Here is a 25,382-nt window from a genome sequence, read left to right on the forward strand (position 1 = left end):
TCTCTAATTCCCAGCCTCTGTCCACACTGAGTTGAACCTGTGTCAGTATACAGGTGAAAGCTTGGGTCTTGAGTGGGCGTGAGCTGGTGTTTCAACCATGTCTGCGAGTGGGAGGGATTGTGGTCTACACTGTGCAGGCGTTTGAGTACCACAACACTCGACACATTCTGTTGAAAGATATTGACATATTAAGTTGGTCATTAAGCTCAACTCATTAAAAAATGATATGCACAAGAGTGTAATCCTTAGCAATAGATTGTTGACATTTAAATTCTGACACTGATAGGTACATGTCTGTGTCATTGTTGTGATTATATAGTCAGCAGATTGTCACAAGTGATTGCTACAAAGTGCCATCAATGGTAAACCATACTTATTTTGTATGTCCCTAACATGTAGCATGGTGTTTTGATGTAGAGATATGTATATAAAAAATGAAATGTAACTGCATCCCCTAATGATGGTGCAATGTACAGGAATTAGGTCACTGTGGCTTTCACCTCAAAATCAGTGGTTAAATACCAGGATGAGTACTCGGTTAATTCTTATCCAGGCTGTCAAAGATACCTTACATTTGATGGGACTTAAAAACACAGCTACATCACTCAGAGATGGTGTGCTGTGAAATTAAGCCACCGTGTCCTTCACCTGCATATAAAAGATCAAAGTGCAAAATTTTCAATGCATTCATGTCTCAGCAATCATATTTGAACAGAATGCAGTTGGTTAATCACCCACAGATAGTATGCAGAGCCCTGAAACTGAATCACAGTGACCTTTACCCTCAGGTCAGAGGTTAATTAAGTACACAATTCCTAATACAATATTGCCTGTATCTTTGAACCAGGTAATAATCTTACACAAACTTAATGCATTAGCAACCAGCATTGGTCATTACATCATAATTATGTCAAAAAAAAAAGAATTTTACAAAACATTTATGTAAGTTGGACCTTGTATCAAACACAGACTAAGAATGTTAGTAGTCAGAAATTGCATTTCTTTCAATATTTATTGGAGCTTACTGAAGTGAGTTTTATTTGATATCATAACACAGCAGTCATGTCATTTTGTTTTGTTACAGGGCCTGGATTCTGAGGCAGACCATGAACTCTGTGATCCTGATGTAAACCCAGACCCTGCTGATGCTGATGACATTGAGGACTTGATTGATGAGTTAGAGGATCTAAGTGACAGTGGAGCAGAGCCAGAGTTAGATACTGTCAGTGTGGTGTCTACACCAAAACCCAGACTCAGGTACAAACCATTTACCTTAGTGGTAGAAAACCCAGACACAGGTACTACCTTACTGGTAGAAAACCCAGATTCAGGTACTACCTTACTGGTACAACACCCAGACACAGGTACTACCTTACTGGTACAACACCCAGACACAGGTACTACCTAACTGGTACAACACCCAGACTCAGGTACTACCTTACTGGTACAACACCCAGACTCGGGTACTACCTTACTCTTACAACACCCAGACAAGGGTACTAGCTTACTGGTACAACACCCAGACACAGGTACTACCTTACTGGTACAACATCCAGCCACAGGTACTACCTTAGGGGTACAACACCCAGACACAGGTACTACCTTACTGGTACAACACTCAGACACAGGTACTACCTTACTGGTACAACACCCAGACACAGGTACTACCTTACTGGTACAACACCCAGACTCATGTACTACCTTACTGGTACAACATACTACCTTACTGGTACAACACACAGACACAGGTACTACCTTACTGGTACAACATCCAGACACAGGTACTACCTTACTGGTACAACTACCCCAGACACAGGTACTACCTTACTGGTACAACACCCAGACTTGGGTACTACCTTACTGGTACAACACCCAGACACAGGTACTACCTTACTGGTACAACACCCAGACACAGGTACTACCTTACTGGTACAACATCCAGACACAGGTACTACCTTACTGGTACAACACCCAGACACAGGTACTACCTTACTGGTACAACACCCAGACACAGGTACTACCTTACTGGTACAACACCCAGACACAGGTACTACCTTACTGGTACAACACTCAGAAACAGGTACTACCTTACTGGTACAACACCCAGACACGGGTACTACCTTACTGGTACAACACTCAGACCTAGGTACTACCTAAGTGGTACAACACCCAGACTCATGTACTACCTTACTGGTACAACACTCAGACACAGGTACTACCTTACTGGTACAACACTCAGGCACAGGTACTACCTTACTGGTACAACACCCAGACTTGGGTACTACCTTACTGGTACAACACCCAGACACAGGTACTACCTTACTGGTACAACACCCAGACACAGGTACTACCTTACTGGTACAACATCCAGACACAGGTACTACCTTAATGGTACAACATCCAGACAAGGGTACTAGCTTACTGGTACAACATCCAGACACAGGTACTACCTTACTGGTACAACATCCAGACACGGGTACTACCTTACTGGTACAACATCCAGACACAGGTACTACCTTACTGGTACAACACCCAGACACAGGTACTACCTTACTGGTACAACATCCAGACACAGGTACTACCTTACGGGTACAACACCCAGACACAGGTACTACCTTACTGGTACAATACCCTGACCTAGGTACTACCTTACTCTTACAACACCCAGACACAGGTACTACCTTACTGGTACAACATCCAGACACAGGTACTACCTTACGGGTACAACACCCAGACACAGGTACTACCTTAATCCTTAATGGTACAACACCCAGACCTAGGTACTACCTTACTCTTACAACATCCAGACTCAGGTACTACCTTACTCTTACAACACACAGACACAGGTACTACCTTACTGGTACAACATCCAGACTCAGGTACTACCTTACTGGTACAACATCCAGACACAGGTACTACCTTACTGGTACAACACCCAGACTCTGGAACATATATCCCTTTTTGCTACAAAACCCTGACTTTGGTACATATTTACCTTAGTTTGGTATATCATATCTATGAACAATTTCAATTAATAGTATTTAACTTGAAACCAATAAATCAATATAAGATCTGTTGTGATAATTAAAACCCAGACTCTGGAATATATCCTTTACATTACTGATATAAAACCTGGGCCTTTTGGTGCTCATGGTGATCCATCTTGATCACTAACCAAAATCAGTGTTATCACTCTATCACTTAAATTGATGATGAATTTCTATCAAACTACCTTTTTTGGACAAAGACCAGTTATTAACAAAACCTGATATGAGTTGATGTTACAGGATTCCAAGGTCAAGGTCATCTTTACGCTTTAAAGGAATTTGTTAAAGATAGACATGCATAGTTGTATACATTGGAGCTGGGACATTTATATCTTGCCTACATTTTCATGTTGAATAATAAAACACCTGTATGGTCTTTCACATCATAATCCTACATATTCATATTAAAAATGTATTCTGAATTCTTCAAGGTTTTTTTGCCAGATATATGAAAAAATGATTTAGTTATAAATGATTTCTATTTTGTAGGCCATTCTTTACTCGCAATGGATTTGATGCTTCTGAATCAAGTAGAGTAAGTACAATGTTGATGGTCACTTTCGTAAAGCATGGTCAGATTAGTCACGAAATGCTTTAGTTCTCTTTTTAGTTTTTGTCTGTTATCTGACACACCTTACAATAGAACTCCTCCTATGTTTCTTGTCCAATATAAACTACCTTGTACTTAGTTGTCCATGTCGTTCCGGTCTAACTATTTAAGTTGTCATGCATGCCTTGTTGTTGGAGACGACATTCAGCAGTCACATAATCATTAAATCACTGGCTCCTACAACACATTTAAGATTCAGCAACATTAGATGCAGTAATTAGGGGGTCCAAAAATATCTTGTTACTGTACTTGTTACATTTACATATGTTAGCTCTCTCAAACCAAAAGTGGGGTTGTGTGGTTGGGGGTGGGGGGTGGGGGGAGGTGGGGGGATGTTATCGTTTATGTGGTGCACAAATGTCACGTTACTGTATGGTATCATGACAAGGCTATGCTTTACATAAAGGGGACATGTATTGCTGTCAAATAAACCAAGGAATATGTGCTACACTCAGATAGACCAAAGGATATGTATTACACACAGGTAAGCCAGATATATATGTATTGCACTCAGGTAGACCAAAGGATATGTATTACGCTCAGACAAAGGGATATGTATTGCAAACAGGTAGACCAGATATATGTATTACACACAGGTAGACCAGATATATGGTAGACCAGATATATGTATTACACTCAGGTAGACCAGAGATATGTATTACACTCATGTGACCAGATATATGTATTACACACAGGTAGACCAGATATATGTATTACACTCAGGTAGACCAGAGATATGTATTACACTCATGTGACCAGATATATGACCAGAGATATGTATTACACTCATGTGACCAGATATATGTATTACACTCAGGTAGACCAGAGATATGTATTACACACAGATATATGTATTACACTCAGGATATATGTATTACACTCAGGTAGACCAGAGATATGTATTACACTCATGTGACCAGATATATGTATTACACACAGGTAGACCAGATATATGTATTACACTCAGGTAGACCAGAGATATGTATTACACTCATGTGACCAGATATATGTATTACACTCAGGTAGACCAGAGATATGTATTACACTCATGTGACCAGATATATGTATTACACACAGGTAGACCAGATATATGTATTACACTCAGGTAGACCAGTAATATGTATTACACACAGGTAGGCCAGATATATGTATTACACACAGGTAGACCAGGAATATGTATTACACTCAGGTAGACCAGTGATATGTATTACACACAGGTAGACCAGGAATATGTATTACACTCAGGTAGACCAGATATATCTCTTACACTCAGATGGCCAGAGATATGTATTACACTCAGGAAGGACAGAAATATGTATTACACTCAGGTAGACCAGTGATATGTATTACACACAGGTAGGCCAGATATATCTCTTACACTCAGATGGCCAGAGATATGTATTACACTCAGGTAGACCAGTGATATGTATTACACTCATGTAGACAAGATACATGTATTACACTCAGGTACACCAGTTATATCTCTTACACTCAGGTAGGTCAGGCATATGTAAAACACTCAGGTAGACCAGAGATATGTATTACACTCAGGTAGGCCAGAGATATGTATTACACTCAGGTAGACCAGAGATATCTCTTACACTCAGATGGCCAGAGATGTGTATTACACTCAGGTAGTCCAGAGATATGTATTACACTCATGTGACCAGATATATGTATTACACACAGGTAGACCAGATATATGTATTACACTCAGGTAGACCAGTGATATATATTACACTCAGACAAAGGGATATGTATTACACTCAGATGAAAGGGGCATGTACTACACTCGGTTAGATCAGGGGTATGTATTACACTCAGATATATCATAAATAAATATGTGTTACATTCAGATGGATCAGGGATATGTATTACACTTAGATATATAGACACTGAAATATGGTGATTACACTCAGATTAGTAATACTTCAACATGATAAGTTTGTGTAGTGAATGAAGGCATTAGACGGTTGCTTTGATGTCCATGATAGGTTATTATAAATATCTAACCCAGTATAGAGTATATAACACTGTGTGTGCATGACTCTTGTGTTATTGTACAGGAAAGTGGTAAACTCAGTGACGACAACAGTTCTCGGAAAAATGACTCCGACAGTTTAGCTGTAAGTACAATTTTCTTTTGTTTATTTTCTGTTCTTAGAGGTTTTTGTGTCCACTGTTGTATTTCTGCGAAACTTTTGTTGGTCAAATATGATAAGCTTACTATGAATAGTTATTATCCTTGTATGTGCTAACTAATAAGGAATAATAGAGTGATATTTTGGTAGCCATGGTAACCAGTTATCATCAAGCAAAGAATGATGAAGATGATAAGACTTTTCCCTCATATTCATGCAGAGCAAATTTGAAATTTCATTAAAAGATCAAACATCAGTAGACACTTATATTAAATTTTGAGTTTGGTATTTTCTATGAAAAATCATTACCAAGGACACACCCATATTAACTGAAATCTCATTATATATGATAGTAAAAAACCTTTGTGATTTTAAATAATTCCTCCTAGAGAATTAATAAAATTACGCAGCTGTATGATCTTGTTTGGCCATCCAGCATGAGATTTGCACGGAACACTGTAGTATTTCGAGGGTATCTGGAAACTCTTGACCTCTTCTTTCAAGTGTTAACTAGCTTGATATTTGTTACTAAAGCTTTCTGATTCATCATATACAACTACGAGGTCTTCAGTCTTCCCTTAACTATCATTTACACACACAATGTCCCATTCTGTCACTCTTATATGCCTGTATATTACCTTTAGCCTACACTTACCTAGTAGCCTTCATAAACCCAACCCTGATTAAGTTGACTGCTGAAAAGCTATTTTACACCTACCCTCTAGCTAGTAGGCTAAAGAAAAGTACCGGTAATTTTACACCAAACCTCTAGCTAGTAGGCAACAGAAAAGCTATTTTACACCCATTTCCTAACCAGAAGGCTACAGAAAAGCAATTTTACACCTATTTCCTAGCCTGCAGGCTTAGAAAAGCTATTTTACACCCATTTCCTAACCAGAAGGCTACAGAAAAGCTATTTTACACCCATTTCCTAGCCTGCAGGCTTAGAAAAGCTATTTGACACCCATTTCCTAACTAGCAGGCTACAGAAAAGTTATTTTACACCCATTTCCAAGCCTGCGGGCTACAGAAAAGTTATTTTACATCAATTTCCTAACAGCAGGCTAGAGAAAAACTACCTTACACCCATTTCCATTGCAGGCTATGCAAATATTACCTACCTTTCACCCTACACTAGCTAGCAGACTGAAGAAATGCTACCTTACACCAATCCTCTAGGTAGCAGACTAAAGAAATGCTACCTTACACCAATCCCCTAGCTAGCACACTACAGAAATGCTACCTTACACCAATCCCCTAGCTAGCACACTACAGAAATGTTACCTTAAACCAATCTCCTAGTCAACAGCCGACAGAAATGTTTCCATAATTGTTCACCCAGTCTTCAAACAAATGGACTACAGACATGCTGAATAGTTTACACCTATCCTTTACTGAAGGTAGCAGGTTACAGAGATGCAGGCTTAAACCTTCCTCCTACCTGTCAATTTGTATATTACATTGTTATCCTAGATTCTTTTGATTACATTGAAAGGATAGTGACTGTATTCACATTTCAGTGTTTGACACAATTTTACTACTCAACATGAATTTACACCATCTTCTTTAACTTTCATAACCTCAAAAACAGTGTTTGATAGTAAAAAAACCTACATTTACACTAATTAATTGTTTCTGTGGAATCTTGACTAAGAGCATAAAAACAGAATTGGTTACTCTGACATTTTGCATGTTGTAGTTGAAAAAATGTTATCTAGGTATGTTTAAAGTGAAAGCAGATGATACTAGAATCCAAGTTTATTTTGTAGTTTTGTGTGATTTTGTTTTTGATGTAAGCTTGTACATTTAGGATGTTGTTGTTGGGATCAGATTTAAAATTCTGGTCTTAAGGATGTAGCGATTTAATTATTAAGATAATGGGTAAGTCTGGTTTATAGACTTCTAAATCTCGGGCCCATGTTGATTTAGGAATGTGTGCAGCCCTTGATTCAGGGAAGCCAAGAGAAAGCTGCGCCATGCGAGGTAATGTATGGTTGGCCACATACTGTCTTCTCTAGTTTTTACCTCAATTGTAGTTGATGCAGCATTTTCACTTCTCAAGCACAGAAAAAAAGTCTGCATGGTTTTTACAGGGTGAATTTGTGCTGTCATTTTAACTTTTTGTTAAAACAGTCCTGCACATATCTTGGCCTATTTTGTGTTTTATATGACCAAGGTGTAAATAGGAAAGGGCTGTTGTTTGAATTTTCCCAAATTTGAACCCTGTTTATTAACAACTGCATCATATCCTCTTTGTCAACATCATGTATGGTATTGAAATCTAAAAGGGAGCCAAAACAGAGTAACATCTACTGCTCAAACAAGCACTGAGCGTGTTGATACGTTTTGTGTAAGTTATCTACCCTTTGCTTGGTTTGTGGGGTTGTATGCTTAGTCTGCAGGTTTTTATCAGGGTTTGTTGGCCCATTTGTATGCCTTGTTTTATTGGTTTATTTAACATTTAGCCCATGAACACTAATTAATGTATCAGCTGATAAGCAATAATAATTCGTGGCGTATACCCTGATAAAACACTCGTCTGTTTGGGTATATATATAGGACCGCGATACTGACCCGGACCAGGTTGAATCGCACGGCAAGCCCAAATCTCCAAAACTGAAACCCAAGATGTCTCGCATGCGGAGCCGCTCATACCGAGAAAAACAAGCCAAGAAGGATGTGAAACAGCTTGTGCGACGCAATAGCACTGGAGTGGTTGAGGGTTCGGTCAGTACCTGTCTAACACGTGTGGTATTGGACTGACCAGGCTGATTTGCATATATCATTAGGCTCTACAAACCTTGCCAGCATACATTTACCCATTTTTTTTTCATGTGCCTCTCACTCAGCTAGCTTTTCACTGCACTGTTTACTTCTGTCTTTTCTCTTTATTATTATTTCTTTCATTCATATTTGGTGGGTTTTTTTTGTCTTGAAAAAGAATGTTTGAACTACATGTATTTTAGATTTAGATGTGATTTCAAGTTTCTGTGATGGAGCTTTGTCTATCATATATATATATGCACTTTGAAATGTCTGTGCAATGGGTGGGGAGCCACTGCCCCACATTTCACAGGGGTTCAGTATTTTATTCACTTAGCATGTTTTAGCTTGATCACTCCTGGTTTGGAATGCAAACTTCTGGAAGTTTCTTTTTACTAGTACATAAGTGGACAAATCAACTGAATGTGAAAAAAATTGATATGGAAAATAATGGGAATTTTTTAACAACACATTTTATTGAAATTAACCGTCAAAAGTAATGCTGTGGGATGCCCGTGTCCATTATTTTTACATCAATTTTATAATTTTAAACCTGGCATAATTGATGTGAAGGTCACAGGGATTTGATGAAGGGCAGGTGGTGGTGGTGGTGGTGGTGGTGGTGGTGGTCGGGGTGGGGGGAGGTGAGTAATCTAAAGACTTGAAAAAAATTGTTTATTCATATTCAAGATTGCAACAATTAAGTTTTTGAAACATCTTTTTGTGTAGTGTTAAGACTTGATTAGTAGTAGGCAATGGCCCGCTTTAATTTGCAAGTGTTTTTAAGTGAAATATCTTGACCTTTATTTCTGATCTATCTATGGTGATGATGTCTAATTTGTTCAATTAGTTAAAATTAAAAAGCTTCTTCTCAAGAACCAGTAGGTCTACAATCATATTTACCTGTTAGCACCATTTTGAAAACACTAAAATGTCTTGCTTTGAAGATAGAAATGACTCACATCATAGGTGTTGTATTGGTTGAAATGCCTAGCAACTTCTTCTGATGAACCAAAAATCCCAAGTCCAATTATTTTGCCATTTTTTTTTTAATTGAATTATGTATTACACTATGTACAGAAATTTCTTCACATTTAGTTGAACTGTCAGTGACTAATCCTATTTCCAGTATATTTCTTTCTTTATTATGCTATTATGTAGATGACCTTGACCCAACTCCAACCTGATTTAAGGTAGGACAGTTGTAGAGACGTTCAGCTGGTTTGAGATAGTTATTGTAATTTGATCTCTCCCTTTGTCCTATGAATCCAAGACAACTTTATCTTTAAACAGAAGACAGTGTCTGTGATTACTTATTATCCTTACTCATATAGTACTCATACTTACTTAATCTATGTGTATTTTACAAATCTTAGTAAAGACTACTAACATTTTTTCAGACACCTGCCTGCCTTTTGCCATGAGTTAAGGTCAGCATTAATGTTCCCATATGGTAAAAGTAACACAGAAGATATCTAATTATGTTTTCATCAACAAAGCAAAACAAATGTTGAAAGGATGATTCTTATAGATCAAATTTTTATGTTTAAATCCTATTTTAGAAAAAAAAATTCAGGAGTAAATTTGTTCTGTTTTATGTATAATGGTATGTAATATGGTATGAATTTTAATCAATATTTGCGATTTAGAGATGTGGATGCCCTGAAACAGTACTGGCCTCTAAGTGTTAGTCTATTTCATACCAGAAGATTATTACAGAAATAGGTTGTCTATAGATAAAAGTGACCTTGTGATGCAATAGTCCAGGTAAATGAGCAGTAGAGATTTTGAGTTTAAAGTTAAAGCATTTATTACTGATGTGACTATTAAGTTTGAAATTCTGATTTGATACAGGGCTGTTAATGTCTAAAGCTACTAATCAGGAGTTTCTCCCAATATAGGCCAGGTCACTTAAGTCCCATGTAATGATAGCCAGGGTACTATGTAACTTATACCATGAAATACTTTAGTGACGTCTATACTTTATTTACTCCTACGGCTTTCATTTCTATTGCCTGTTCCTGCTTTTGTTTTGTTTTTAAACCTACTAAAGGCTTTTTTTTTTGGTGACGATGCCAGTTTGCAGACTAACACCACAGTGAGTTTACGTGGTGATTGCTTCAATCACTCTTCATCCAACTGTCATACTTAAATTTCTAATCAAGAACATCCCGAAAAATGGTAACAATGCAACAAAATTTGCTGATAATAGGCAAGCAGAGTGATAGGATTTATCCTCTAACCAGTTCAGTGTGTGAATACAATGCCATTATTGCCACAATGAAGGAGGAGATATAAAACAAAGGTGTTATGGTGCCACTCACTTTCAGGTTCTTATGGAGAAATGTCACAAGAGGTTAACAGCTTTGATAATCCGACTTTCATGGTGTAGGATATGGGATTTGTCACTTCCATCATCATTTAGTTTCGTTTGTGCTGCTTTTCCTAATTGGGAGTGAGATGTCTATCACCATTTCAAAATTAGAGGATAATATGCTTGTTTTTATGCATATACTGGAGATTAATGAATTTTGCTTTTGTCAAGTGTTAAAATGACAAAATACATGATTTAATTGCCAGTATATGAGTAAAAACAAGCATGCTATCCCCATTTTGAAATAATTCGAGTCTAAAAGTGATGTTATTCTCACAATATCAACAAAATTCAAGAAAAACTAAGACCTGCAAAATTTTATGTGAAAAGGCCACTCACAATGTCCGAGCCAATCAAAATACTCCTTTCAAACATTGATGACATAAAAGCTCCGTCATAGGGATTGGGAATAATTGTCATTCTCTATATTATTTTCCTGTAAAGGTAAGAGACGATACCATGTGACATGATTTTACTTAGTTGTGATAAATCATAATTGAAGTTGATCCCTGAATTTAGAATATCACATACTTTAGAAATCATGATCTTTATCGACATTCTGAAAAACTCACTTTAAGCGAAAAGTCTAATGGAACATGTCACAAAGATTATCATAATCATACTCACGTCGTGACATGTTTTAACATATCGTTATAATATATTTCTACAATGTTAATGCTGATCGTCTGCCTCAGCAGGAAAGCTGGTCACTATCTTTTAGGCTAGCGTCAGAATTCATGAGTCTACCAGGATCATGAAAATTGTCCAATAAAATAACCACTATTTTAGAATTTTTTTTTTTTGTTTTAAAGTACTTATTTCTATCCCACAATCATCAGCTTATCAAATCACCCTTTATCAACTGTCTTTTTTTGTATCATACTTCCATTGTCCGTCCATCTTCAAACAATTCTTGTTATCACTATTTCTGAATGGATCATTCTCTGATTTTATGATGTAGGTTGACCTTAGTCCTTTGTTGTGCCTTCTGTATTTTAGAACTGATTGAAAAAAAAAAAAAAAGATGGCCAACAGGCAGTCATCTTGGTGTTTGACAGTCATATTTTTTGTCCAGTTTCTGGAGAAGTGTTGGATGGATCATTCTCAAATTTCATATGTAGGTTTGCTGCAGTTAGAAATTATAGAAATTATGCGTATTCCATTATGGGACTGATCAAAAAACAAAATGGCTGACCGGTGGCCATCTGGGATTTTTGACAATGAAAGATTGTTATTGCTTCTTCTGGAAAAGTCCTAGATGGGTCTTTCCAAAATTGGCTTTATCCCTAGTTGTGCCCTTTTAACTTTTTTGACTGAAAAAACAAAATGGCTGACAATTGACCATTTTGGATTTTGCTATGAAAGTTTGGTATTGGGATTTTCTTGAGAAGTATTGGATGCAGGTTTCTTAAATTTTCAAATTTCAAATAATTAAGAGTAAAAACAAAGGGAGGAGGAGAAAAGAGCTTTTCTTCAATGATAAAATATAGAAGAAGAAGATATTATTTCAAAGTGATTTAAATCTAGTTTTATTGTAACATGGTGAAAAGGCACTAGTGACTAGGAAACCTATTGTAGGAACTATAATTACCTCCCTTTATGCCTGGTGTCCACTGTAATGCATGAAGTGATGACCTGTCACTGGGAAACATTTTGTTCCATATCTATTTTCATCAAGGCGCTATGAGGTGTGAAATTTTTCAAAGAGAAAGAGGCTGTTTGACAGTTGAGGACTGTCGACTTTTGAGCTTGTGTTTCATTTTTCGTACAAAAGAGAATGCTTTGTGATAGCCTGTTGAGCATTATTCTGTTTTGGAAAGGTATGTTCTGAAATTCAAATGCACATGCATGGAGACTTGGATTTACAACATGGTGAGTCCTGCCAGGAAAAAGTAAACGTAAAATAAGTGGGGGGGGGCAGTCATGTGGGAATATATTTTGTAAAGAATTAACTTTCTCTAGACCTGGGATCCATGGTAACACTTCCTGTGTTGACCATTTACTAGGGAACCTGTTGTGTGAACTATTGCCTCCCATTATATCTGGGTTTCTGGTATCTATAATATTTGAAGCATTATTGCATGTATATATGAATGACATGGCTGATGTATTTGGAGCTTTAATATATATATAATTATATATGTATATATGCATGTGTTGTGTTTGATGGTTGCAGTGTGTATATATATTAGCTTATTAACCTGGGGCACCTTATATAATGTTTCAGAGGTATTTCTATGTTTTTTCTTTCTAGAATATTACCAAGCTCATGAAATTTATTTCTAGGTCATAATCCATGTAGTCACCATGTTGAATCGGTTTCCTACTTCTCATTATATTTTTTTGGTCATCTTTTAAAGAGACTTAACAAAAAGGTAACAGTCAGATCTTATCAATTCTTGTATTAAAAATTCTTTTTTTTTTCATCAGACAAAGAAATGCCATATTCAGATCTGCTGTTTGTAGATGATAAAGCCACTTGTGACAAAGTCTCATAGTGACCTATTGCAATAAATACCCTTTTGCATCATCGTCCATCGCCTGTCCATAAACTTTTTACATTTTTGAATTCTGGAAAATCCTGTAACTGATTTTAATGAAACTTGGCAGAAACCTTCCATCGCCAAAGATGAGCAAAATTTGTGAATTAAGATAGTCCCCACCCCCTAGGGGACTGAGGGGTGGGGCTGAAAATAGTAAAAAATTGACCGAAATTTCAAAAAATCTTCTCGATACCCAAATATGGTAGAATCAAATAGCATTTCCCATTTTTTCTTCTCTTTACTACACTTTCATTTCAATAGGTGAGTTCACTCAGGTGACTGTTTAAGCCTTTGGGCCTTTTGTTTTAGGTGAGGAATTCAATTTGTTCAAACAAAATTATTAGTAAATTACCTTTCTATGAATTACCCTATAATTATTTGTGAAAAATCTCCCTATGAATTACCCAATAATTATTTGTGAAAAATCTATCTATGAATTACCCTAAACTTATTTGTGAAAAATCTCCCTTTAGATTTGAAATTGCCCGGTGCATTTCAAAATTACCTCTTTTGTCAGTGTTAAATTGCCCAATTCATTCATATCTCCCTTGAATTGTGGTAATTTCATCCAAGTTCCATCCATTTATCAAAAAAATAAGCATATTTAGCATTCTGCAATTGGAAGCATGCAAAATTAATTTTAAAACTGTAGCTAGTTTTTTTTCTAATCATGAAAATGATATATATGCAAAAAAGAAATAATAACTGTTATACCTATGAATTTGTCTCTCTTAACATTACACAAGTATCTCTGAAACTTCTTAAATTTCAGATAACAATTTAAGGGCCATTGGCCTTTCTATGAGTATGTAAAACCACAACAGCACAATTAACATCTAATATTTCTTTCCTCTTTTCAGAGTTTTTTTTTTTATTTATTCGTAATATATAACAAAATGTACTATTGTTAAAATAAGGTTTGAAAATTTTTTAGTTAAGTTGAGAAATTCCGGCTGTAAAAAAAGTTCTCATAAATGAATCAGCTCTTTGCCATCGTATATTTTTGTGGTAATACCAGTGGAGTAGCTTTAACTGGTATTGAAGATAGGTCGGATTATTTTATATCACTTCTTACAGTAAATTGACACTGGATGATTTGGTCAACTGGACACAAGCTTTGGTCAGTGTCATCACTGCCTGCTTTTGCATGTTTAATTTACTGTAAAATCATATATTTTTGTGGGGCTCAAATTTCGTGGTTATCCAAAATTCAACATTTTTGTTAAGCCTTGATTTAGTGGTAATTCTTGCCCATCCAAATAAAACTGCTTGAACAGCTAATTTTTTTTTATTTGAATTAAAAAACCTCAACTAGCCTACTTAAATGTAGGTATTTTGTCAGTCCCCACAAAATTCCTTTTATCTTAGTAGTAATAAAGACTACTAAAACTTGAATATGGGAAACTGAAAAAACTCTGATAATTTCCAGTAAAATTTTGGTTCCAAAAAAGCAAAATCCTTCTTAAACATTCATTTTAACCAAAAGTTCAAATTTTCAGCCATATACAACACATTAAAACAATGATTTGACTTCTGACAAAGTGTTATGAAAATCTGACTTTTGTCAAAATAAAAACATGTTCATATAAAGAATCAGATTTCAACAATTTTGGTCAAATGTAAACGGAATCTTTCAGGAAGCCGTTTATTTGCCACTCAAGCTCAAGAAAATGTGACATGGAAATCAAATACACAGTCACATGGAACTTACTGCACAGCTGAAAATATAAGTGTGGTCTGGTTCTCTTGCTAATGGTTGCACATGAGCGTATAATGCTTTGATATGAAAAAACTGCCATGGTGTGTCATCTTTCATTGATCCAGTGTCAATTTTTCCTTTTAAATGACTTCTTCTCAATAATCAACATTTTCTGGTGTCATGATATATGGCTGGTGGTGTGTTGGGATGGAGCCCAACAAAATTTGCAAAAAGAAATGACCTTGACCCTTATTCAAGGTCACAGGGGTCAAATTTGTTTAAATAACTTCTTCTTACCAGAAGACTAAAAAGCATGGTATTTAGCTAACAGGTTCCTAGGATGAAACCTGACAAAGTTTGTGAAAAGAAATGGCCTTGGCACATATTGAAGGTCGAATGGTCAAATTTGTTAAAAAGAAATTAAAGTGACTTCATGTGCACTAACCAAAAGGTGCAGAAGCATGGTTTTTGGATGATATGTTCCTATGATGAAGCCTGACAGAGTTTGGGAAAAGAAATAACCTTTACCTATATACAAGGTCACAGGGGTCGCATTTGTTAAAACTTTTTCATAACTTCTTCTGACCAACTGAAAGACTCTGAAGCATGATATTTGGCTAATATGTATCTGGGATGAAGCCTTACAAATCTGGTAAAAAAATGACCTTGAGCCATATTCAAGGTCACAGGAGTCGAATTGTTGAAACCTGTTCAAGACTTCTTCTGGTAAATCAAAAAATTTTAAAAAGTAGGATATTTGGTGGAAAGGTGTTTCTAGGTCAATAAAGTTCGATAAATTTTGAGTAAAAAAAGAAATGACAACACAGGTCATAAATGTCACTATTTAGAGTTTAGTATTAGAAACTTTGTATTGTGGAAATTGGTTAGAATTGATTGGATGTGCCTACTTTGAAGCCAATGATACCAATTTTACTTTTGATGAACTTTTAATACCAAGTGAGCAGTGCAGGCCCATTGGGCCTCTTTTTAAGTGTCACATTTTACTGATGATGTTTCTTGCTTTAGTGTGACCTGTAGTGCTTAATAAATATCTTCAAGTACATGGACACTCCAACACAGTGAGTGCTATTGTGTCAAGTTTGTAATTGCATACCTCTATTCTGAACATTTCATCTGCTTACTGTGATGTCTGAGATAACACTTGCGCGTAAGTGTTGTGATGTTACTTGGGTTATTTCATGAAATATTATATCATAACTTTCATAAATCTACCTCTAACTTTTAAATGAATTACTGAAATTGTGTTTCATTTAATAATCTTTTCTTTCGATAACTTTGAAATTGACCTGTATGTCTGTTAATGAATGACACAAACAACCTCATTTTGTTTGCTCTTAAGGCTATATATTACACAAATTCACAAACTCGGGAAGTTTTTCCACAATCCTTAAAACTTGGAGTTGATAACGTTTGACACTTCTGTAATCCATGTCAACATTTATCTGTTTATTATTTTGTGGATTTAGAGTACCCATGAAATTCATCAAAAATAAATGCCCCACAAAAATTAATGATTTTACAGTAACTGTTCACAGGCCTTGATTAGTGTCAGTGCTGTACGCTCTCTCTTGTATGACTTGAGTAGTTTATTTTCAGGCTGGTAAGTATTACATGTAGATACTGGTTTGATATAGCACAACCAGTGAAATTTTGGTTGATCAAGGTATTTTCATGCAATATTTCAATAATATATAACTATAGGATATGTCCTTTTGTTCAGTTTACTAGACAAATGTCCGATGAATATCTATATACATGAAATCACGATGTAAAATGTAATGGATGTAAAAATGAAATTGATGGCTTACAATTTGGCTGCTTTTACAATACAGGTGTTAAAAATGTGAAATATGACAATCAAATAAATATGTATAGTGATACCTAGAGTATACAGGTAATTATATATAAAGCTGATGGTAGATGAACTACTTCCCTAGATTGTGTTGTACACAACACATTTATCAACAATAGTAAAACCCATTGAGACTCATTATCCCTGTCTCATTGGTTATAGTCTTTTAGGCCCCTAGCTGACATTCGTGGACCCAATCAGTAATACCACATGAGGAACCGAAAGATCTTGTAGAAAGCATGTCCATGGTCCTGATAGAAAGAGAGGAACTGATTTTAAATCAGGCAGTGTATTTTTTCACAATTATTAAATGAGGTACTTCAAACTGTTTAGAACAACCAGTTTCAGAACATTACAGGCTTACTGGTATTTATTCTAGCATATTGGCTTTGGGCAGCCTAGTGTTTCATATCATAGCCATTTTGTTTATGGACTGTCTTGAAGAGGCAACCATAGTCTAGCTCCCTTAGATTGCAGGCCTAGCTCATGGGGATGATACTGACAGTCTATCAGAGGTGATAAGGTTTGGCTACACCTGAACTGTTGATCCCATGAACAGTATCATGTGGTACCCAGAACTATGTGGTACCCAGGACCATGTGGTACCCAGAACTATGTGGTACCCAGAACCATGTGGTACCCATGACCATGTGGTACCCAGAACCATGTGGTACCCAGAACTATGTGGTACCCAGGACCATGTGGTACCCAGAACCATGTGGTACCCAGAACTATGTGGTACCCAGAAGTATGTGGTACCCAGGACCATGTGGTACCCAGAACTATGTGGTACCCAGAACCATGTGGTACCCATGACCATGTGGTACCCAGAACCATGTGGTACCCAGAACTATGTGGTACCCAGGACCATGTGGTACCCAGAACCATGTGGTACCCATGACCATGTGGTACCCAGAACTATGTGGTACCCAGAACTATGTGGTACCCAGAACCATGTGGTCCCCATATAGTAAAATATCACCTCTTGAAGTTTCATAGCATAAAAACATGAGAAGACCAGTGTTTAACTATGTATATTTCACATTTCATTTTCCATTTGATTTTAGCTCATTAAGTCCAATAGGCCTACTTTTTAGTATACATATACTTTACTGATTTTTTGATTGCTGAAAGGTGACGTGTTATTTATAATACTCGTCATCAGAATGAGACACATGATCTTAACTGTTTCACTGGTTCTGCTGTAGAAGTTGGTATCTACAACTAGTCATAGGCTTTAATGTCAACATCTGTCTTTCTTGTCATTGTTGATTCCAGCATGTTTTTTATGGTAGTTACAACTGTTGCTAGGCAACTACCTATATATACTGCTCTTTTTTTTTACAGCCGAGGAAAGCATTACTTGATCAGTTGAGTGCTGTCCTGGGAGGATCAGATGACCTTTTACCAGAGAATGTAGTACTGGTCAACACAGTGGAATGGCAGGGGCAGGTGGGTGGTCATTTTACCCAAAACTTATTGATGTGATATTTTCTACTCCTAAAAACATACTCTAATGTTGTCCATGTTTTGTTTCAATCTGAAGCTTTAGTGTAATCTTTATTCAATGATATCATGCAAAGATTAAAGATGAACTTGAATTTGAGCCAGTTCCGCTACATTTAATTTGCATGCTGCTATTCTTTCCATTTCTTTGCATGAGGGGGATTAAAAACACTGCTATGGTCCAGGTAATTGTTACTAAAAACAGAACAGATAATATACCATCAAAATTTATTATTTGAAATACCTTACTGATGATATTAAGAAGCAAAATTGACAGTTACTGGAACAAAATCAGGTCAAATTTAAACATTTTACTGACGGATAGTTTGTATAGTATTATAAAGCAAAGTTGAGCAGATTCAATGAGAATCATTTTGCGAGAGGTCAAGGTTGCCAGGTTGAAGCAAAAGATAAATTTGTACCTGGGGAAAGCAAAGTTGACAAGAATCAAATGGGAAATCGTCTTATAGCTGGTCAAGGACACAAGGTTAAAGGTCAAATTCTACATTTTTCATTGGTAGAAATTTTATGATGTTATGAAGTAAAATTTGCTGAAATGAAACAAGATGTCAACTGACTGTAGCTCAAGTTCAAGGTCATATTTTGAATACTATATAAGTAAATCATATGTTATAGTATCATGATTCAAAGCTGATTAATGGGCAGCCACGTGACCAAAATGTCAGGGTCATCGGGTGGAAGGTCAAGGTCACATATTGATTATTTTATTGGTAAATTCTTTGTTTAGACATGACATGATCATCCAAACGTCAATGTTAACATTTTATATCTCAATTCTAGTGAACAATTTTGTCTCGGTAAATTGAATTGAAACTGTATGTTTTGAATTAAATGAAGACTTACTGTGCAGGAGGAGGATATGAAGGGTGATAAGAATCGCAAAGAAGAGCCCATTACAGCTCATGATTAATTACCATTTAATTCACACAGTTTTTAATGTCTCTAAATATGTATCCGTGTTACCAATAGTGGTCTATAGTGGATATTAAATATGTTTTGTGTTCGGAGCATATAAACTGACTATCTGAAGTTGAATGTAACCTTCCAGTTATACTTGTGTTTAGAGTTATACACATGGCAGGGCCATTTGTATTGTGTGTAATTGTAGCTGTCAGCTGATGTGTTTAGGTTATTTGTATTGTGTGTAATTGTAGCTGTCAGCTGATGTGTTTAGGTTATTTGTATTGTGTGTAATTGTAGCTGTCAGCTGATGTGTTTAGGTTATTTGTATTGTGTGTAATTGTAGCTGTCAGCTGATGTGTTTAGGTTATTTGTATTGTGTGTAATTGTAGTTGTCAGCTGATGTGTTTAGGTTATTTTTATTTAGTGAAATAATTACAAGATATGCTTTCATTTAGTGACTGCATGATCATGATTCTTGGTTCAGTTGATGGTGCAGAAACTCCAGGAGAAACAGCTAAAGGTGATCTGTACATGTGGAGATGCTGACGTCAAGGCAGCTATGAGCTTTTTGGTCACAAAAATCCAGAAATTGTAAGTACTACTTCCAAAGAGTATTGTAATTGATAAGTAAAAGACAAAAAATATCCAAATCCGAAACGTGTTGTGGACCAATACCATTAGCAAAAATACTGGATATGTTTTATCTATGCTTAAATGATTGAAAAAGATTGCCACATAAGATTTTACTGTAAATTTGTTAAGTTTTTTTTTTTTTTTTTTTTTAAATTTTTTTTTTTTTTTTTTTTCTTTTTTTTTTTTTTTTTTTTTGATGTAGAATTGTTATTTTATTTTTTTTTTTTTTTTTTTTTGTTTCAATTTGTTTCAATCCTAACAAATCTTTTGTGGATTCAAAATTATACACAAGGTTTCATTGGCAAAATCCTCACAATAAAGCTGATAGGAGTGAGTCCAACACAGGAGGTTCTTTTCATCCAGATCTAATGACAGTGTTTGTTTTATCCAGATCTAATGACAGTGTTTGTTTTATCCAGATCTAATGACAGTGTTTGTTTTATCCAGATCTAATGACAGTGTTTGTTTTATCCAGATCTAATGACAGTGTTTGTTTTATCCAGATCTAATGACAGTGTTTGTTTTATACAGATCTAATGACAGTGTTTGTTTTATCCAGATCTAATGACAGTGTTTGTTTTATCCAGATCTAATGACAGTGTTTGTTTTATCCAGATCTGTTTGACAGTGTTTGTTTTATCCAGATCTAATGACAGTGTTTGTTTTATCCAGATCTAATGACAGTGTTTGTTTTATCCAGATCTAATGACAGTGTTTGTTTTATCCAGATCTAATGACAGTGTTTGTTTTATCCAGATCTAATGACAGTGTTTGTTTTATCCAGATCTAATGACAGTGTTTGTTTTATCCAGATCTAATGACAGTGTTTGTTTTATCCAGATCTAATGACAGTGTTTGTTTTATCCAGATCTAATGACAGTGTTTGTTTTATCCAGATCTAATGACAGTGTTTGTTTTATCCAGATCTAATGACAGTGTTTGTTTTATCCAGATCTAATGACAGTGTTTGTTTTATACAGATCTAATGACAGTGTTTGTTTTATCCAGATCTAATGACAGTGTTTGTTTTATCCAGATCTAATGACAGTGTTTGTTTTATCCAGATCTAATGACAGTGTTTGTTTTATCCAGATCTAATGACAGTGTTTGTTTTATCCAGATCTAATGACAGTGTTTGTTTTATCCAGATCTAATGACAGTGTTTGTTTTATCCAGATCTAATGACAGTGTTTGTTTTATCCAGATCTAATGACAGTGTTTGTTTTATCCAGATCTAATGACAGTGTTTGTTTTATCCAGATCTAATGACAGTGTTTGTTTTATCCAGATCTAATGACAGTGTTTGTTTTATCCAGATCTAATGACAGTGTTTGTTTTATCCAGATCTAATGACAGTGTTTGTTTTATCCAGATCTAATGACAGTGTTTGTTTTATCCAGATCTAATGACAGTGTTTGTTTTATCCAGATCTAATGACAGTGTTTGTTTTATCCAGATCTAATGACAGTGTTTGTTTTATCCAGATCTAATGACAGTGTTTGTTTTATCCAGATCTAATGACAGTGTTTGTTTTATCCAGATCTAATGACAGTGTTTGTTTTATCCAGATCTAATGACAGTGTTTGTTTTATCCAGATCTAATGACAGTGTTTGTTTTATCCAGATCTAATGACAGTGTTTGTTTTATCCAGATCTAATGACAGTGTTTGTTTTATCCAGATCTAATGACAGTGTTTGTTTTATCCAGATCTAATGACAGTGTTTGTTTTATCCAGATCTAATGACAGTGTTTGTTTTATCCAGATCTAATGACAGTGTTTGTTTTATCCAGATCTAATGACAGTGTTTGTTTTATCCAGATCTAATGACAGTGTTTGTTTTATCCAGATCTAATGACAGTGTTTGTTTTATCCAGATCTAATGACAGTGTTTGTTTTATCCAGATCTAATGACAGTGTTTGTTTTATCCAGATCTAATGACAGTGTTTGTTTTATCCAGATCTAATGACAGTGTTTGTTTTATCCAGATCTAATGACAGTGTTTGTTTTATCCAGATCTAATGACAGTGTTTGTTTTATCCAGATCTAATGACAGTGTTTGTTTTATCCAGATCTAATGACAGTGTTTGTTTTATCCAGATCTAATGACAGTGTTTGTTTTATCCAGATCTAATGACAGTGTTTGTTTTATCCAGATCTAATGACAGTGTTTGTTTTATCCAGATCTAATGACAGTGTTTGTTGTATACAGATCTAATGACAGTGTTTGTTTTATCCAGATCTAATGACAGTGTTTGTTTTATCCAGATCTAATGACAGTGTTTGTTTTATCCAGATCTAATGACAGTGTTTGTTTTATCCAGATCTAATGACAGTGTTTGTTTTATCCAGATCTAATGACAGTGTTTGTTTTATCCAGATCTAATGACAGTGTTTGTTTTATCCAGATCTAATGACAGTGTTTGTTTTATCCAGATCTAATGACAGTGTTTGTTTTATCCAGATCTAATGACAGTGTTTGTTTTATCCAGATCTAATGACAGTGTTTGTTTTATCCAGATCTAATGACAGTGTTTGTTTTATCCAGATCTAATGACAGTGTTTGTTTTATCCAGATCTAATGACAGTGTTTGTTTTATCCAGATCTAATGACAGTGTTTGTTTTATCCAGATCTAATGACAGTGTTTGTTTTATCCAGATCTAATGACAGTGTTTGTTTTATCCAGATCTAATGACAGTGTTTGTTTTATCCAGATCTAATGACAGTGTTTGTTTTATACAGATCTAATGACAGTGTTTGTTTTATCCAGATCTAATGACAGTGTTTGTTTTATCCAGATCTAATGACAGTGTTTGTTTTATCCAGATCTAATGACAGTGTTTGTTTTATACAGATCTAATGACAGTGTTTGTTTTATCCAGATCTAATGACAGTGTTTGTTTTATCCAGATCTAATGACAGTGTTTGTTTTATCCAGATCTAATGACAGTGTTTGTTTTATCCAGATCTAATGACAGTGTTTGTTTTATCCAGATCTAATGACAGTGTTTGTTTTATCCAGATCTAATGACAGTGTTTGTTTTATCCAGATCTAATGACAGTGTTTGTTTTATCCAGATCTAATGACAGTGTTTGTTTTATCCAGATCTAATGACAGTGTTTGTTTTATCCAGATCTAATGACAGTGTTTGTTTTATCCAGATCTAAGGACAGTGTTTGTTTTATCCAGATCTAATGACAGTGTTTGTTTTATCCAGATCTAATGACAGTGTTTGTTTTATCCAGATCTAATGACAGCGTTTGTTTTATCCAGATCTAATGACAGTGTTTGTTTTATCCAGATCTAATGACAGTGTTTGTTTTATCCAGATCTAATGACAGTGTTTGTTTTATCCAGATCTAATGACAGTGTTTGTTTTATCCAGATCTAATGACAGTGTTTGTTTTATCCAGATCTAATGACAGTGTTTGTTTTATCCAGATCTAATGACAGTGTTTGTTTTATCCAGATCTAATGACAGTGTTTGTTTTATCCAGATCTAATGACAGTGTTTGTTTTATCCAGATCTATTGACAGTGTTTGTTTTATCCAGATCTAATGACAGTGTTTGTTTTATCCAGATCTAATGACAGTGTTTGTTTTATCCAGATCTAATGACAGTGTTTGTTTTATATCTAATGACAGTGTTTGTTTTAGATCTAATGACAGTGTTTGTTTTATCCAGATCTAATGACAGTGTTTGTTTTATCCAGATCTAATGACAGAGTTTGTTTTATCCAGATCTAATGACAGTGTTTGTTTTATCCAGATCTAATGACAGTGTTTGTTTTATCCAGATCTAATGACAGTGTTTGTTTTTTTGTTTTATACAGATCTAATGACAGTGTTTGTTTTATCCAGATCTAATGACAGTGTTTGTTTTATACAGATCTAATGACAGTGTTTGTTTTATCCAGATCTAATGACAGTGTTTGTTTTATCCAGATCTAATGACAGTGTTTGTTTTATCCAGATCTAATGACAGTGTTTGTTTTATCCAGATCTAATGACAGTGTTTGTTTTATCCAGATCTAATGACAGTGTTTGTTTTATCCAGATCTAATGACAGTGTTTGTTTTATCCAGATCTAATGACAGTGTTTGTTTTATCCAGATCTAATGACAGTGTTTGTTTTATCCAGATCTAATGACAGTGTTTGTTTTATCCAGATCTAATGACAGTGTTTGTTTTATTATCTAATGACAGTGTTTGATCTAATGACAGTGTTTGTTTTATCCAGATCTAATGACAGTGTTTGTTTTATCCAGATCTAATGACAGCATTTGTTTTATCCAGATCTAATGACAGTGTTTGTTTTATCCAGATCTAATGACAGCATTTGTTTTATCCAGATCTAATGACAGTGTTTGTTTTATCCAGATCTAATGACAGTGTTTGTTTTATCCAGATCTAATGACAGTGTTTGTTTTATCCAGATCTAATGACAGTGTTTGTTTTATCCAGATCTAATGACAGTGTTTGTTTTATCCAGATCTAATGACTGTGTTTGTTTTATCCAGATCTAATGACAGTGTTTGTTTTATCCTGATCTAATGACAGTGTTTGTTTTATCCAGATCTAATGACAGTGTTTGTTTTATCCAGATCTAATGACAGTGTTTGTTTTATCCAGATCTAATGACAGTGTTTGTTTTATCCAGATCTAATGACAGTGTTTGTTTTATCCAGATCTAATGACAGTGTTTGTTTTATCCAGATCTAATGACAGTGTTTGTTTTATCCAGATCTAATGACAGTGTTTGTTTTATCCAGATCTAATGACAGTGTTTGTTTTATCCAGATCTAATGACAGTGTTTGTTTTATCCAGATCTAATGACAGTGTTTGTTTTATCCAGATCTAATGACAGTGTTTGTTTTATCCAGATCTAATGACAGTGTTTGTTTTATCCAGATCTAATGACAGTGTTTGTTTTATCCAGATCTAATGACAGTGTTTGTTTTATCCAGATCTAATGACAGTGTTTGTTTTATCCAGATCTAATGACAGAGATTGTTTTATACAGATCAAATGACAGAGATTGTTTTATCCAGATCTAATGACAGTGTTTGTTTTATGATCTAATGACAGTGTTTGTTTTATCCAGATCTAATGACAGTGTTTGTTTTATCCAGATCTAATGACAGTGTTTGTTTTATCCAGATCTAATGACAGTGTTTGTTTTATCCAGATCTAATGACAGTGTTTGTTTTATCCAGATCTAATGACAGTGTTTGTTTTATCCAGATCTAATGACAGTGTTTGTTT

The 25,382-nt window shown here is 35.2% G+C and overlaps 1 protein-coding gene across 1 annotated transcript in view; it reads left to right on the forward strand.

The window, feature by feature from the left end:
* The window catches only part of LOC132548602 (phosphofurin acidic cluster sorting protein 2-like), a 64,961-nt gene that overhangs the window by 27,251 nt on the left and 12,328 nt on the right, over positions 1 to 25,382 (forward strand). The window contains exons 8-14 of the mRNA XM_060212469.1: positions 1,085 to 1,257; positions 3,537 to 3,582; positions 5,724 to 5,783; positions 7,728 to 7,781; positions 8,358 to 8,525; positions 18,398 to 18,502; positions 19,965 to 20,071. Of these exons, the coding sequence (XP_060068452.1) occupies positions 1,085 to 1,257; positions 3,537 to 3,582; positions 5,724 to 5,783; positions 7,728 to 7,781; positions 8,358 to 8,525; positions 18,398 to 18,502; positions 19,965 to 20,071 (713 nt within the window). The remainder of the gene's footprint in view (positions 1 to 1,084; positions 1,258 to 3,536; positions 3,583 to 5,723; positions 5,784 to 7,727; positions 7,782 to 8,357; positions 8,526 to 18,397; positions 18,503 to 19,964; positions 20,072 to 25,382) is intronic.

The sequence above is a fragment of the Ylistrum balloti genome, unplaced genomic scaffold (assembly GCF_031769215.1).
Source record: "Ylistrum balloti isolate Yb309-2 unplaced genomic scaffold, AGI_CSIRO_Ybal_v1 Utg370018, whole genome shotgun sequence".
NCBI lineage: Eukaryota > Metazoa > Mollusca > Bivalvia > Pectinida > Pectinidae > Ylistrum > Ylistrum balloti.